Source organism: Astatotilapia calliptera, chromosome 15 (genome assembly GCF_964374335.1).
Source record: "Astatotilapia calliptera chromosome 15, fAstCal68.1, whole genome shotgun sequence".
In the NCBI taxonomy this organism is placed as follows: domain Eukaryota; kingdom Metazoa; phylum Chordata; class Actinopteri; order Cichliformes; family Cichlidae; genus Astatotilapia; species Astatotilapia calliptera.
The window spans coordinates 22,753,967-22,771,032 of record NC_137436.1 but is presented as its reverse complement, the minus strand read 5'-3'; the positions used below and the strand labels follow the sequence as shown (position 1 = coordinate 22,771,032).

The 17,066-nt window shown below is 39.8% G+C and overlaps 1 protein-coding gene across 2 annotated transcripts in view; it reads right to left on the bottom strand.

The window, feature by feature from the left end:
- Positions 1–11,019, bottom strand: part of galnt14 (UDP-N-acetyl-alpha-D-galactosamine:polypeptide N-acetylgalactosaminyltransferase 14 (GalNAc-T14)) — a 252,867-nt gene extending 241,848 nt beyond the window's left edge. Inside the window, exon 1 of one of the 2 annotated variants that reach the window (XM_026142694.2) lies at positions 10,539–11,019. In XM_026142694.2, coding sequence (XP_025998479.1) covers positions 10,539–10,700 — 162 coding nt within the window. In that variant the 5' untranslated portion in view covers positions 10,701–11,019. The remainder of the gene's footprint in view (positions 1–10,538) is intronic. The other variant, XM_026142693.2, reaches the window with a different exon arrangement.
- Between the last annotated feature and the right edge of the window lie 6,047 nt (positions 11,020–17,066).

The following is a 17,066-nucleotide window of genomic DNA, read 5'->3' as shown; positions in this document are numbered from 1 at the left end:
CTGTCTGGGTGGCGATCTTGGAGGTGAACCTGCTGGATGTGGAGGTCCTGGGCTGGTGTGGTTACACGAGGTCTGCAGTTGTGAGGCCGGTTGGATGTGCTGCCATATTCTCTGAAACGCCTGTGGAGACGGCTTATGGTTGAGAAATGAACATTCAATGCACGGGCGACAGATCTGGTTGACATTCCTGCTGTCAGCATGCCAATTGCACGCTCCCTCATTGCTTGTGGCATCTGTGGAATTTTGCTGTGAGACAAAACTGCACATTCCAGGGTGGCCTTTTGTTGTGGGCAGTCTGAGGTACACCTGTGCACTACTCATGATGTCAGATCAGCATCCTGATGTGGCACACCTGTGAGGTGGGATGGATTATCTCAATATAGCAGATGTGCCCACTACCACACATTTGGACTGATTTGTGACCACTGTTTGGGAGGGATGGTTATATTGTGTATCTGGAATGAATTTTAGGTCTCTACGTCCATCCCATGGGGAATGGGAGAATGGGAGCAGTAACAAAGGTGTTGCGTTTATATTTTTGTTGAGTGTATGAAGAAGAATATTGTGAAAATGTATATTGTATTTTAAGTTTTTCTACATGCATAGAGCACTACAGTGTGTAGCATCAACCATTAATCCATTAATTAAGGTGTTTTTTTCCTTTATTTATTTATTTTTTAATTTTAAAAAAGGGCTACTATTGGCTTTGGGATTAGTGCAAAAAACAAAACAAGGGAACTTGAAGCAGCAGGGTTAATACTCTCACAGCACTCTGTCACTCTATATACTGAACTAAGCAATCTTGCATTCGAGTTGTGTGATTGGTTGAACCATGAGTTAGGGACAAAAGAAAAAAATCACAATATGCACTAATACTGAGTTCTTTCATCACTGCATCAGTCGGTTTTGATGTTTGCAGATGACACTGATCTGCATTGAACGTCAGGAGCAGGTGGAATAAAGCCTGGAGAGGTGGAGGTATGCTCTGGAGAGAAGAGCAGCAAAAGTCAATAGAAGCCACACAGAATACATGTGTGCAAAAAAGGAGGCAGCTGTAAGACGCAAGGAGTGGAGGTAGTGCAGGTGACGTTTTAATAAGGAACAGACAAGCACTGGAGAGGTGACGGAGAGTCCAGGGAGGGTGGAGTGGGTGGAGACAAGTATTGGGAGTGATTTGTGAGAGAAGGATAGAGGTAGAAGTGAAAGGGAGGGTTTACAAGATGGTAAGATTAGAAATAAGCATTTTTTTTAATGGAACAACTGAAGAATAACAACACACATTAGACTGGATGAGACCAACCAGATGTTGGCAGGACAGGAGTGGAAGGGCGTAGTTGGTTTGGCCCCTGTTCAAAAGTAACAGCAGAATATCCTTAAAAATTGGTCACTACTAAGGTGGGTGCACATGGTGATTCTTAACTTTTAATCAGTCTAATGCTTCAGACAATCACACCATCTTTTCGTCACTTGATCAATATAATGTCAATCAATCATGTAAAAACAGACTACGCTGTATGGAACTTCTGCCATCAGAGTTCAGCGAAGACAAATTTGCACAATAAGGGCAAAGCTGGCAAAAACGATTCAATGGCCACCTCAACAATTTAATAAAACCTTTTCTTCAATCATTTGCTAACATGTATATTTTTTTAAACAAAACAGTGCATTAGCAGTGGTGCTTTTGTAAAGTGTCAGGAAGTACCAGCGCTAACTCTGTTAGACACAGTGCCATTGTGTTCATCATTTAAAGAGAGAATTCTCTGTGAAATAATGAATTCAATGAATAATGTACTACATACAGAAATAATTTCTGTCTGGTCCAGATCTGATCAACATCTTGCCCTGAGACGCTTGACATTCCTCCACCAGAGAGAGAGAATGAGAGAGGCACACAGTGAGGCAGTGTCCTTCAGTATTCAAAGAACCAACAGATTGTTTCCTCTCATGTTTGGATTTCTGAAGGCAGAAATTCCATAAAGACCCCCTGCCAACCTGCCCGAGGACACGGCACACTCCAACCATGCTGCTTCAAAGGCTCTCCAAAAGCTCTCTCAGTGTGTATGTGTGTGTCCATGTGTGGGATCCCGCAAGAAATACCAGTTTTCTTGTGCGTGCATATAGATGAGGGTGTGATTCTGCATATAAGCATTTCTCTGTGTGTGCACAGAGTACAGGAGTATCCTTCCTTGTACAGGAAGTAGTCATGCTAGGTAAACAGGAGTGCAGGCTAATCCAGTGAGGAGTGGGAATTCTGCATTAGCATTTGAATAGTACTCAGCAGCACGAGCATTGCTGACAAAAGACACATCCTCTGTCCTGGCATACACTCACACACAAATGCTTGACATTAACTAAAAAAATTAATGTTTTTTAGCAGCCACAGACAAGTAGCTTAAAGGTTCCTTCTGATTAAAAAATGGCAACCTGCTGATTGTTTTCAAATGTTGGAGGTGTGTAAATGTTACCTGCCTACCATTTACACACCTCTGCAAAGACACACCTTTAATCAACCGTGTCAATAATATACCGTAATTGTCGGGCTATAAGCCGCTACTTTTTGCACAAGCTTTGAACCCTGCGGCTTTTAGTCAGGTGCGGCTTTTCTATGGATTGTCCGTGATTTTTGTCATATCGTAAGACGATTTGTTTTGTTTGTTCCGCTGTTGTACGGCACTACGTTGCCTGGCGGAAGGGCACGTGATCAGACACACAGTATCGGGGTTCAAGAGTGGTATGTTGGTCACGTGTCCATCCGCCAGGCAACATAGTGCTGTACAAGTAGCGCGAAAAACAAACTTCAAATTAACGCTACGCGTTCAGCGGGAGTCGTGGATGACGAGCGGCGATAAACTTGCGAAAAGCAAGTTATGCTCAACTCCACCATTGGATTCTGACAGCGTGGAAAAGTGTGAAAACATCCATGATCAAGGGCTGGACTGCTGCATTATGGAGAGGAGGACACCGCCACGGCCCTTCAGAGGGTGTTCGACTCTGACACTGACAACGAGGATTTCTTTGGTTTTGCAAGTGACAACGAATGAAAGAAGCTGAGAATGGATGACGTAGCCATCCTGAGCCTGTTCGTATCCGACACTGGAGGAGAGGACTTTGGTGGTTTTAGTGCGCAGGAAGAAGAGAAAGATGGTGGTGAATGACTTGACTTTTCTTCTTGTTAAAGCCGTGTCACTGCACCTGAGCCTAAAAGGTAGTCTGAATCTATTTTTCTGGTGTGCTGTAGGTTATTGTTATGTACTACATTTGTTACTCATTTATGAAGCACAGTACATGTTTCGTACTTGTAATTACCGCTACTTGTACACAGAGATGGGCGTAATCTGATTACTTTTTCGAGTAACGAGTAAAGTAAGGGATTACTATTGCAAAAATGGTAATTAGATTACCGTTACTTTCCCGTAGGAACGCTGCGTTACTGCGTTACTAAAACCGTGATTTTTTGCGAGAATGTCTCACGACAGTGACGTAAGCGAGTGCGCCGTTAGTGACAACAGCTGTGTGCAGATCAACAATGGATAATATATCGAGTGCGGGAGAGAGTATGAGCGTGCAGCGTTTAAAGCGTGGAAGTACTGACCTTACTTTGAGTTTGATTCCATAAAAAGTGACAAAAACATTAGCGTCCGTTGTGCGTGGGAAGAAAACTTCTTTTTAAAGCGAAAAAATCCCTAAACTTCCAAGCAAGTACCGAGTGCGCAACGACGTAATGGGAGACTCACAGAGAAAGTCGCGGATTCTTCAAGTGTTTTACTTGCATCTATTTGAAAGAGTGAGTGTAAACACAAAAAATATTTTATTTTATGTGCTGGAATGTGCAGAAAATAGGTTTAAATGTTAAACTAATTTATTCAACTCAGAGAATGTTGCATATAATTAAATTTTTGCTTGATGCATAAAGTTAAAAGATTAAAACTGATAAAACAAGTAAAAAAAAAGAGATTTTTCCATTTGATTACATTTTGTATGATGGATTATGTAGAAAAAGTAGAATTGGGCTGAAAGATCTATCGCTTTATCACCTCTTCAGGTTGTAAATCATGTTTTTAAAAAGTAACTAAGTAATTAATTACTTTTGAAAATAAGTAATCAGTAAAGTAACGGGATTACTTTTTTGGGGAAGTAATCAGTAATTAGTTACTGATTACTTTTTTCAAGTAACTTGACCAACACTGCTTGTACATATACCTAAAAAGTTATGCAAATATGTACCCATAACTTGTTTTTCAAAATATTAATAAAAGGGGTGTGTCTCCAAACAGCCATCTCTTTCCTGACAATTCCCTTTGTGCATATTCTCTTACATATGATGAGTCAACATTGAAACACCTGCGGCTTTTGGTCAGGTGCGGCTAATGTATGTAAAAAACAGGATTTTCCCCTGATTTTAGCTTGTGCAGCTAATATTCAGGTGCGCTTTGTAGTCCGGGAAATACGGTACTTACAGTGTAATTAGGTCAACAACAAGGATAGGACCCTATGTAAGCGGTACATGATTGCATGCATGTTTCATTACCACAGGAAAATACATGTTTGTTTAGAAATCTTGCTTGTTCAATTTCCGAAGTGCAACTAGGATTAAGATTTTTTTCATAAACAGAAAGGATAAAGTTCCAGAAGTGTGACGTATTGTCCACCTCCTATGGCCTTTCAAGAATTCGTGAGATTAGCTTGCATTTATACAGCACGAACCTTGTTTTTTTTGTGTCGTAATTCCTGCCCCACAAACATTCCTGCTTCTGCAGTGGAATTCGCGATAAACCAGAAACGATCAGGGTGGAGTTTGTAGTTCTGAATGCCAAACACACGCCTTGAGACTGCATTCATTCACACAAAAACAAGCACTGTTTGCCAACATTGAAACAGCTACAAGCAAATTTAGACTAATTCAAACGAGTGTAAAAAAAGAACAAAAATAAAGGAAAATTATTATATTAACTAAGCATTCGGTCAACAACAACAAAAAAGATGTGCAAAGACTTAGATGGCAATAAGTCAAACATAAAGCTACAGTCACAAAAAAGAGAGAAACAGTGATTGGAGACCACGCCACAACCAAAATTACTGCGATCATGTGTAATAAACTAAAAATCTCACTGCATTTGAAATGTTTGCTTTGAAGTTGGGCTCCAGGTCTGTGACGACTTGCAGACAGTTACTGTCTGCAATAAGGTGGAGTCAGACTGCCATCAGTCTCAGGCTGGATGGGAACGAATTGTCAATTAAATGCCATCTCTTTGTTGCAATATAACAATTATTTGTGATATGTCATCAGTAATGACAAATCTGTTGCCAAACCCAGAAATTCATAATAACTACTTACATTTAGAGTCTATAGCCAGAGCTCAGAGATTAGAAATTGTTGTACTTTTCAGCAAAGACTAAGTGAGATTGATTGGAACATGTTGGCAATCTGTATTAATGAATCAGCAGTTATTTGCAAACCTTTGCCAGTCTGTCTGAGAATGATTGCAGGCAGTTCTAGTTGGACCGTGAATATCTGAAGACAAGTTGCCTTCCATTGTATTACCTGTGCAATTATGTTGCAAACAAAATTAGTCACCATGAGGTTTATAAGTAATTATATTCTCAATGTCTGTGCAACCAACATATCGCTGCAATTACTTAAATTCAGTCACTAAATGTGAAGAAGTATTCAATGTAATCACTGAGTACTCACCAACTGTTCCCAGTTGTGAGGAGGTGACTCTCTTATTTTTATTCTAATGTGACAGCAAACGTGCACACACTCATTTCTCAGTCACACAGTCTGCACAGTCAAATTTCACATGCACATTGACAGCTTGCATGAACTCAGGGGTGTGGATGTGGATAGACAAGATCATTTTGCATGCACAAACAGAAAGAATATTTTAAGTTTAATGGGACAGCTAGCAGAGTGTATCATCAAATATTGCACAAAAGGATTTTACACTGAATTAGGAATTTAAAACTAAGAAGTTTCTGTTGAGCAAAATTCCTCAGACAAGTTTCCTGTTTTTTTATAGATACATTTGGTTTGATTCCAAATGTTTTTCTCTCTAATTAAGACTGTATCACTTCTCTAGCGCTCCTGTTTAAACTTGCATTTGGAGAATACACCACGGCACTAGAAAGAGCCAAATATATTCTTCTTTTCTTATGATACAAGCAGACTGTGTGCATGGTAATGACGATACCAGGCAAATCTGTACCTACAGATTTACACTGGGTGTGAAAAACTGTAGGATTAAGTTGGCAAGTCTGTATCTGGCTGGGTATTAGCCGAGGTGCATTTCAGCATGTGTGTCCTGACTTGAAAATGATACATTCATTTTTACACACACACACACACACACACACACACACACTGTTCTGCTGAATGAACAGCGATTCTCTCATTAGCTTGTAGGCTCACAGCTTACCGAACAAGTCCACACAAGACAAGACAAGACACTCTTTTTTTCCTCTTCTTTTGATAGGCTAAAGTGGTTGCAGCTGTTTCTATCCCTCCAACTGAAGTAGTTTAATTACATTTCAGATTTCAGATTTGAGGCATTTAGCTGAGAATCTTATCCAGGTCAACATACAATGAGAGCAACAGCAGATTAAGCTTCATTGCATGAATTATCAGCAGTTTGAAAACACCTCCCTATTCACACAAAATTAAGGCACGCCTCAAAATTAAGACGATTCATATTGTTCCCGACTTTACATTATTGTTAATGAGGGGGCATTTACAATAATGTAACGTTCTACATAAATTATTGTCAAAAATTACAATTGCTTTGGAAGTCAGCTGCTTAAGGGTTTCTCTTGTTCAGCATAATCACGTTGATCATCACTGAGTTAGCTTAACTCATCTCTGCCAGGCCGTCCTTCTTCATGAGCTAGTTGTGCACAAACACATGATTTGCCACTTCAGTCACTCCAACTCTGAAGGTCAATGCAGAGGCACATCACCTGACCATCATCACCCATCTGCCCAGCTGTTCCCCAGGTGTCCCTAGATAGTCCATCCATCATCTCACAGGGTGAGACAGTTTGTCTTTCAAATCTGACAGCAGTCGGCTTATACTTTCATCCTCTATATGGTGCAATGTAACACAGTTTTTGGGTATACACACACATTGTGACTGACATACGACTCTGTATTCTTAAAATAAAAAAAGTCTAATCCACACACCATCTGTGCAAACTTTATTTACAGCGTACTTCAGCTGAACCAAATCCACCTACAAGAGCAAAAGAAGGAAAGGGCTGCTGTAACTGTATCTCCAGTATATGCATTTTAAACCCCTTCGAAGCACAGCCAAATGCAACGTAATAACAGTTTGTTTTTTAACAGCAGCAGCTTCACTCTTATTGCTTGTGTGCAAAGGTTTCATAAGCATGCTACTTAATAACACGTCTCCAACATATTTACAGTTTAGACTGAAAAGTCTCAAATATGTTTCTTGTAGGTGTCTCGCATAATTTCGTTTTTTTAATCCTACTGCTAGGGCAGGGGAGGAAACAAGCCACCGCACCGCTGAGACATCCAAGGAGTATTATGCTCCCCTCTCAACAGGTAAGAAAATCACATTAGCACACTACATCAGAATTCTTTAACAGATAGCGAGGCGGCGGTCTCCTTCGATGGATATACAATAAAGCGCCTGTAACCCACTTCTTGCTGTCTCATGTGGCGATTTTTGTAGAACATAACATAGAGGATGAAATTTACAGCTGAGATTTCAATCAGCGCTATAAAACTGCGGACTCTATATATGTAGTGCGCTATATATCAAATGGACATTTGAACACATCTCTAGTATCTTATAAGAGATGAGTTTCCCAGATCATCTGATGAACCACTCCAACTTTTTAAGCCCCAAGGAGTGAGATATACATACTTTGCTCCAAATTGTATACTCTGACTTCAGTGCACACCCTTTGCTAGCACTGTGGTTTTGCTTTCCTGATCTTTTTAGTATTCTATCAAACAAATGTTGAAATCTACAGTCACGGTAGAGTGACAAGGTGAGTAAGACTGTCACGAATGATGACTTATCTTCCTGCTTTTGATTCAGTCTGCGAACCTTTCTGCCCACGCAGACAGAGCATGCTACTCTATAATAGTCAATACGTGCACACAGTCAAGCACACGCACCTGCTGTTCAAACCTCCTGTTTAAGAAGGGCACCCAATCAAAATAAAGTTGGATTAAAGGGAGAAAGATGGAGTTAAAACAGCTCTTTTTCAGACAGAGAATACCTACAGCTGTAGGCCTCCATTGAAAAGCTGGTTGCAGGTTTCAGAGAAGCCTAAAGCTTGATTTATCCTACGTCGTAACTTTCATAGTAACTGGAAACTCCTTTTATTCCTACACAACAACTTTCCACAGTATTCGAGTTATTGCGTTGTGCTTCAACCCGCATTATGTTTCTTGGGAGGTGCACACCAGGTAGAAGGTTGCAGTGTAGGGTTAAAATAGGGTTCCGGTTATGGCATAAGTTACGACATAGAGCTGACGTGTAAGTCTATTCTGTATATATAGGATGATGTGAAGAATGGAATTCCTGTGAAGCAGCTTTTACACTAGCTCTAAATTCACTGCACTGTAACAGATCACACATACACTCACAAAAATAAACGCACACTGCAGGTGGTCTAACTGCAACGTGGGTTTCTGCTGTGTACTCAGAACTTTCTGAAAGCCTTCATTCAGTGCTTAGTGTGCACTTTAGCAACAAGCAAACATTAACAAGGGCCTCGGGGAGGTCAGAGGTCTGTACGCTGGTGTTGAAGAACAAATAATGTGATTCGAGTACATGCATATTAATTTCAGAAAAGCACAAAGAACACAACAGCTTATGAGAGATCTTTCCTACTTCATATGCAGAATTTATTTTTTGTATTTTTTGCAGTTTCTATAAACACATGTTCCTTTGACACAGACTGCTGAGTCCCAGCGTGTGGTGGAGATGCTGAATATGTAGCAGTCCTCACACAGAAATGCCCTGCACATACACGCTGGAGTGGTACTTCCATCTAAAAATCTTGCATCTTGGATCCTTATTCATTAGATTTATTCAGGTAAAGTACATTGAAGCGGATGCATTTTACCTGTTGTGCCTCACAACAAAACAAATTCCTGACCCAGAACACTCTTTACAAAGGTCAGCTACAATTTATCTTAAGCATAGATAATCTTTTCTTGATAAATTCATACAGTATCCCTGCTAATTATGTGGTTTATACCATGTATGACAATCTCACCATATTCTTACGGACATTCGGTCGATCGGGGCTCAAGAGTTGGCAGTTCGTCTTGTAATCGGAAGGTTGCCGGTTCGAGCCCCGGCTCCGACAGTCTCGGTCGTTGTGTCCTTGGGCAAGACACTTCACCCATTGCCTACTGATGGTGGTCAGAGGGCCCGGTGGCGCCAGTGTCCGGCAGCCTCGTCTCTGTCAGTGCGCCCCAGGGTGGCTGTGGCTACAATGTAGCTGCCATCACCAGTGTGTGAATGTGTGTGTGAATGGGTGGATGACTGAATGTCCTGTAAAGCGCTTTGGGGTCCATAGGGACTAAGTAAAGCGCTATACAAATACAGGCCATTTACCATTCAGTTGGGCTGTTACACAATTCCTACATGGTGTGCATGTGTGGGCTGGCAGCTCTGTTTAACAAGGTAAGAGAGACAGGATCAATACGTTTATACCCCCAGCTACAGTGAACATGTTGCGGGTCTTTTGCATAACAGACGTCCTGCAGTGAACACAGGGCATGGGTATCAAGCTGGGTCGAAAATGAACCCAATTATCTTCAAAGGAACCACTGCAATCTGATAACTGAATTAAACAATGATAAGAGCTCTGATAGTGGATACTGAGCGTGCAACACTTCATTAAAAAAAGGAATGAAATTTAAAATGACAAACTGAGTATTACCTCACAATTTACTGAGTTGCTCTGATAGGAATACTGTAGGATTAGAAAACTGATTTTTCACTGATAATAAATCTACTGAAAAATAAAAGTTTTTAACTTGCAACACAGAAGACAACATTTAGTTTACTCTGGGAGTCAAGTCAAGAAAAGCAATCAGAAGAAAGTTGGGATCTTTGGTGGCATTTGCTCTCATCTCACCTTTGAGATGTTTTAGTCTTGTTTTTAGTCCACTGCATGGCCAAAGTATTTTACAGGTCAAGAATTCACCAATACATTAAGAGAAAGTGCAACGATTGAAAGAGCTCATTAGTGATGTTTAGGTCCACCGGAGGTAATTACAAAGAGTAAACACTTTCCCCCCATCATTAAACTTCACTAGACTTTTTTTTTCTGACAATTTGGTTGCTTTACTTAAGATTAATGTCAAAAAGGACTTTCTCATATTGGAGCAATTCTTTACAACTTTTTTTTCCGTTTCCATGTCTGTTTCAGAAACTCCTTCACTCGGGATTTGGGTTCATGATGCTGCTAAAACTAGTGCGACTGCCCCGAGCTCCGCAGACGTCCCGCTTAAGTCCGCCACGCGTACACAGCAGGTCATATTTTTACTTCACCTGGTTGTAGGTTGTCTCTCCTGCTACTCCGCCTCCCCCTGCTACCGCTCCTGGACTGAGCTCCGGCAACCTCCTCCGGCTCAACACCAGCAGGTAAACCAGCGCTCCCAGCCACACCAGCACCGCCACGGCCACCGCCAGCCTCCGACAGAGTCGCTTCATTTTCCGGTCAGGAGGAACCGGCGGCGCCCGCAGCCCGGCTGCTGTCAGAAGTCCATTTCACAGAAGCGAGAAAAGAAGTGAAAGAAGCGGACTCGGAGCCAGCCTCCACTCACTGACACGGCAGCAGCGTGCCTGGTCCCGCTCACTGTAAAGCACCGACTACACGCTCGCTCGCCCTCACTCTCGCTCCTTCAACTCACAGAAGCGCGAGCGCTTCTCTGACACGCCTGACAGCCGTAAGCGCGTGCGCTGGTGTGCGCGAGCATGTTATTGTGTGTGTGTGTGTGTGTGTGTGTGTGTGTGTGTGTGTGTGTGTGTGTGTGTGTTTCGCTGAGGGAGTCCTGGACCCTCCTGAAGGTTTGACTGGGAGAGCATGGAGCTCCACCTGGCGACACCCGCAACTACTCCACTAAGGAGGAGCCCGAAACAAAATAACAAGGAGGAAGAAGAGAGAAGAAAACTGAGAGAAAACAAAGGGAGAATGATCAGTTAGGTCAGCATGACAGGCATTGACTGGGGAAAGATGTAGGCATGCATTTACTTGTTTCCTTGCTCTGATAGATTATTGTTTATCTGTTGCATACTTTTGGATTTTGCAGTTTCTGCTCAGCCAAGTTATCCAAGTTTGAGTTTATCGATAATAACCAATGTGGAAAACTGGCAGATTATCATAAATTAAAATAAGTTAGTTGCAGTTTCTGAAAAGTGTGAAGAATAGGAAACTAATATGAAGTACTGCTTAAAGGTACTTTTTGTAATTAACCTTGACAGAATGTAATTAAAACCTTCACCATCAGGGGGCAGAGTCTTACCACGTTTATGAAGCTGCTTTCAACTAATCCCAAATGCCTGATTTAGACTTCTTCAGTTAATCTTTTTAGAGTCTGACATGTAACTTATGTAAGTGGCCGACATTGTTGCTAGAATTTATACTTGCGTTATACGGTCATTTCCGTGTGTTTGTGCCCCGGTGTTTTGTATGTGGTACCAGCTGATAGAAAAATAAAATGTTGGCGTGGTTGGATTTTATCGGGTGTATACATATTTGTCCCTCAAGTTTTTCTACTTTGTTGTACATTCCCCCAAATCTATTCCATTACTGATTATTTCTCCTTATACTGCGGTGACAATTGTTATTCTCGCAATGATTCAAAAACTGGAGGGACTTTTTTTTTTGCTTGTTAGGTAAAATGTGTAAACCATTACACTAAAATTTCCCAAACTGGCAACAAGGATATGAGGAAGTGGCATGAGGACTGATGCATTCATCAAAATGAGAATCCTTCCCTCTGACCAATGCCAATTAAATATGACGTTCAACAACACAGCATCACACATTGTTTATGAATGTTTTTGTTATAGTCCAACTACTGCTGTGTTTTATGATCTCAGAAGTTATGGCCACTTTTAATTAAATTCATTACATGCTGTAATGTTGTAAGACGTCATGCCTATTTTTAATAGCACCCTGAAACAGTGAAGGTAAGTGCAGTAAGTTTGATGAACTTAAATAAAAGAAACAACCTATGAGTAAAAAAAGACAAGTTCTTTAAAGAGCCCTTCTCCCACCAAGGTCTATGCGTCCTTTATACACTGAACGTAAAAATACTTCTGCAAAGAATCTATCTGTCCATCCTTGATGATAATGCCTCTAGCAAGCCTCCTCTGTCATCCGGGACAGAGGAGGCTTGCCATTATTTTCGATATCCTTCAAACATGAAGCGGTGAGATTGGTTTACAAATCACAGATAGGAGGATGAAGGACAAAAGAGACAAGGGTCACTGACAGGAGGACGTTTCAGTTATGAAATGAGAAAAGTTCTTAGTTTAGTTTCCATAGACAGTACAAAGGCTAGAATTTGTCACTTTGACCTTTATCTAATGTTTAGTGATGTCTTGTTATGAAGCCTTGAATTCAGTATTTTCACAGCAGGAGACTTGGTATTTTGAAACAAGAGAGATGGACTGTGAAACTGAGAACACCACACACCCTGAATAATCATCCATTCTGACTCTAATGATGACCATAATTCATAGACTGAACTTTATGTTTTATTCATTCTGACCTGAAACTGGTGATTGAGCCAGTACATTCATTATGAAAGTGTTTACTGCAGTGAGCAAAGCAGACAAGAGACATTTTAGACTTGTATACAGCTGGGAGTCCTTCTGGAACCAGTGGCATCTCCCCCTGCTGGTTATTAGAAAGAATGCAGGTTTGGATCACTTCCATGGTGGCTTCACTTATTTATACTTTCTGTATTAGCTGTCCATTGCTGTCACAAGAAGCAGGAAAATTGTTTATTTGATCTGGAATGGATATGGGACAGTGAAGGTACTGGGTTTGGCTCCGAATGCTCTATTGACTCACCCCACCCTCTTTTGGTAGAAATTGATATTACACAAAAGTACGACCTGGCCCAAGTTCAACTTCAGCTAATATTTCTTAAATGTCATAGATGACACAAATGATTACATACAGGTTTTGAATATAAGTCAATATAGTTTTTAACTTTTTTAACACAGGAATTTACAATAAGTACATTTTAAATGAATCACTGAATAATATAAATGATAAATATTCAATAAATATCCATGCAAGGGCTCTGTTAGTCATTAAGATAGATTTTTTAATATATATATAATCCAGGCCTACTGGGTTATCACATCTCCTTGTCCTGAGTAGTTTTCTATCCATAAAATTAGTGTAGTAAAAATATTTTATTATTGCATTACTGCTATATTTAACCATGCTGTGTCCCACTTCAGCAGTGAGTGTGCAGTATGCAGAATTGGTAATAAAATAAAAGCTACCAAATGTATGGGAGCAACAAAAGAGGACAAAGGGATAGAGGAGAGGAGAAAGTGCAACAGAGTGGGAGAAAACGTGGGAAAATACAAAGGAAGAAGCAAAGAACAAGAACAGTAAAAGAAAATGAGAACAAGTGGAAAAAGCTGAAATAGGAGTGATGAGACTGGAAGAACATGAGGAGGGAGGAAGCAAGATTGTATTTTTCCTGTTTTCAGACAAGTTGACAAGAATAAAACTGTCAGTTATTCCACATATCAGTTCAATAAATTATCAGGAACACTACTGAGCACTTAAATCCATCCTATATTTATCAATAAAACATGTGGCACAAAAATAAAACTGTTCCTTCTTATGAGATATGAACCTGAGGGAGAAAAAGATTTTTACTGTCTTGGTGCACCATCTAGTGTCTGTGCTGGGTAACGATCTGTGTATGTCTGTGAGTGAATCCAGGTTGAGGATGAATTCATATGGTCATTGACCTCAGTTTCTATTTTCAAAACGGTGGAGTAGTTCCTCTGTGTTGCAAAAGTCAGTTTTCAATGAAACCAAAATCCAGCACTTGATCAGCGCTGACCAACTTGAATGTATGAACCAACTTGACCAACTTGAATATGAATATATATATATATATATATATATACATAAATATATATATATACATACATACATACATACATACACAAACAGGTGCCATTCATACAGGTAACGAGTGGGGGACAGAAAAGCTTCTTACAGAAGACGTTACAGGTCTGTGAGAGCCAGAGATTTTCCTTGTTTGAGGTGACCAAATACTTATTTTCCACCCTGATTTACGAATAAATTCTTTACAAATCCTACCATGTGGATTCATGGATTTTTTTTTTTTCACATTCTGTCTCTCACAGTTGAAGTGTACCTCTGGTGCAAATTACTGACCTCTGTCATTTTAGGTGGGGGAACTTGCACAATCGGTGGCTGACTAAATACTTTTTTGCCCCACTGTGTGTGTGTGTGTGTGTGTGTGTGTATGTATATATATATATATATATATATATATACACATACATACATATATATATACATACACACACACACACACATTCTTCTCCTTGGTCTTCGTCCTTCTTGGGTTTCTGCTACCTGAGGTATTCAGTCGGTTGTGGCCATCTTCCTGATGTACTCATGGATGTTAGACCAGGGTTGGGCAACTCCAGGCCTCGAGGGCCGGTGTCCTGCAGGTTTTAGATATCCCCTTGGGTCAACACACCTGAATCATATGTTTGTTACCAGGCCTCTGGAGAACTGTAGGACATTTTGAGGAGGTAATTTAACCATTTGAATCAGCTATGTTGGATCAAGGACACATCTGAAACCTGTAGGACACCGGGACTCGAGGGTAGGAGTTGCCCACCCGTCCTAGACAGTGGTTCTGACACTCCATTTCGCTTGGAGTACTGTCTCAGGGTGAAACCCTCCACACATGGTCAGGAGCTTCCTCGTCTTGATGTCAGTGGCTTCCATCTCCTCCTTTGGCCAGCTTATTATCCCAGCAGTGTAGGTGTTGATTACCTGGATCTTGCACTTCCCATTCAGCTGACTACTCAAGACTTGCCTGACCCTCTACAGGTATTTTGTGGTTGGGGCTTTCCTCTTTGTGGTTCCCATTCTGGTAGTGTGAGATATAGATTTTTTTTAAAAAATATTTTTTTAAAATCAAAACAGGGTAAGTGTTTGTAATTTATTACCAAGTTAAAACTGAATTTTTGATTCTTAATTTGGATTCTGATATCAGTGGTGATTTATGTGGAGAAAAATAATTACCAACATATAGTGATCCAACAATAAAAGACACATCACATCCTCTAATCCAGTTTATTTTCCTCGGCAGAAAATGGAACACGATAAAATTAAAATGAGAAGATAGGACAGAATTATGTTCCTGCGTTTTTATACATTTAACTAAATATGTCACTCTATGCTAGGGTGTAAGTAACTCAAACTGATATAAGGTTAAATAAATTTTTTCCTTTAAAAGGTACAGAAAGATAATTTGATTTTTCCATTTCTCATTAGCACTCGAAGAAAAAAAAAAACAACAAAACAAAACAAAAACAAAAAAAACTTTTTCAAAAGTAAAATAAGAATCAGCCAACAAACCCTTCATCCTTCACTGTTCTCACTGGAGAAGACAGCAGGAGTGGGGAGTGATGAGGGACAGAACAAACCGTGACTTGTGAGGATTAGCATAGTTAAGTGGTTTTTCTAAAGGCTTTCAACCCAAATCAACTTTTATGGAGTTATTTTGCAAAAGACGACACCTTCTAATTTTCCTGCCATTCAGAGAGACCTGCTGCTATTTCTCCAAATTGAAAAACTGAAACGGTCACGTCATCATCACACGTGTGATAAAGCTGCAGATTATTATTATTTATTTTTTTTTTTAAATGGAGATTCTGAATTTGTTTTAAATCAACCACAACGTCTTTATTTTGTTGCACTCACACCTCGAGCTTAAAAAAAAAAAAAAAAAAAAAAAAAAAAAGGATGAAAAACGTCAACTTCTGCAGCATCACAAACTAAACATTGATTTTGGTAGAACAATCCTTTTAGATAAGGAGGAAGAAACATTTAACTGAACAATATGCACAGCACAAAGTCCAAGCAGTCAGACTGAGTAGGCTGATTAGGAGTAGGATTGGAAGCAATGACAAAAAAGAAAAACGTATGAGGAAAGGGGAAAACCACTCAATTTCAGAATTCGCATGATATTTCTGCAGCCAAAACATTCATTAGACACTAGAGTCAGTTTGAATCTGTGGTAAGAAAACAAACAAACAATGCCACAAGCAGTGTATTCAGTTCTTAAAGTCTTACAATTGGCTACTTTGACAAAAAGACAAACAGAGTTTTCAAAACCATCCAACATTTGCCCTTTTTTACTTTAGAAGTTTTATTTGATGTTTTAGGTGGACATTTATCACAGATTTAAACTAAATAATCTCGCTCTCTGAAATGATGTTCTGGATGACAATCAGTATTAAAAAAAATAAAAATAGTAAGGAAATAATATTTTAAGAATTATATTCCAAAGAGACATCTCAAAGCTGAAAATAAATCCCCAATTTATCCTACCTACAAAAAAACAAAAACAAAAAAAAAAACAAAACCACAAAATAAAAAGGTAGTAATATAAATACTCAGTGGGAAGCTATGGAGACTCAGTTATAGTTCAGATATTTGTTTTTCTAAATTAATATATGGCATTTTGGTGAAGAACTCTTCATTTGAATACAAAAATTCAGTCGTCTTCCCCTTTATGTATCAAGAACAACAGTACCACTCAGTAAATTGAAAAATGGGAGGGAGAAGGGAGAAGAGGGACTGCTACACAGAGGATTTATCTGAGTGTCTCTTGTCCATTTAGTGTGTTTGTCTATTTTATTTATTTATTTATTTATTTGTATTTTTCCTTTTTGCCAACAGTCTGTGAGCAGAGGCAGGGATCGGCTGTATTGTCCTCCACGACACCGTGGCTAAGCAGTAAAAACAGAGCTAATCAAGGTAACGGCCAC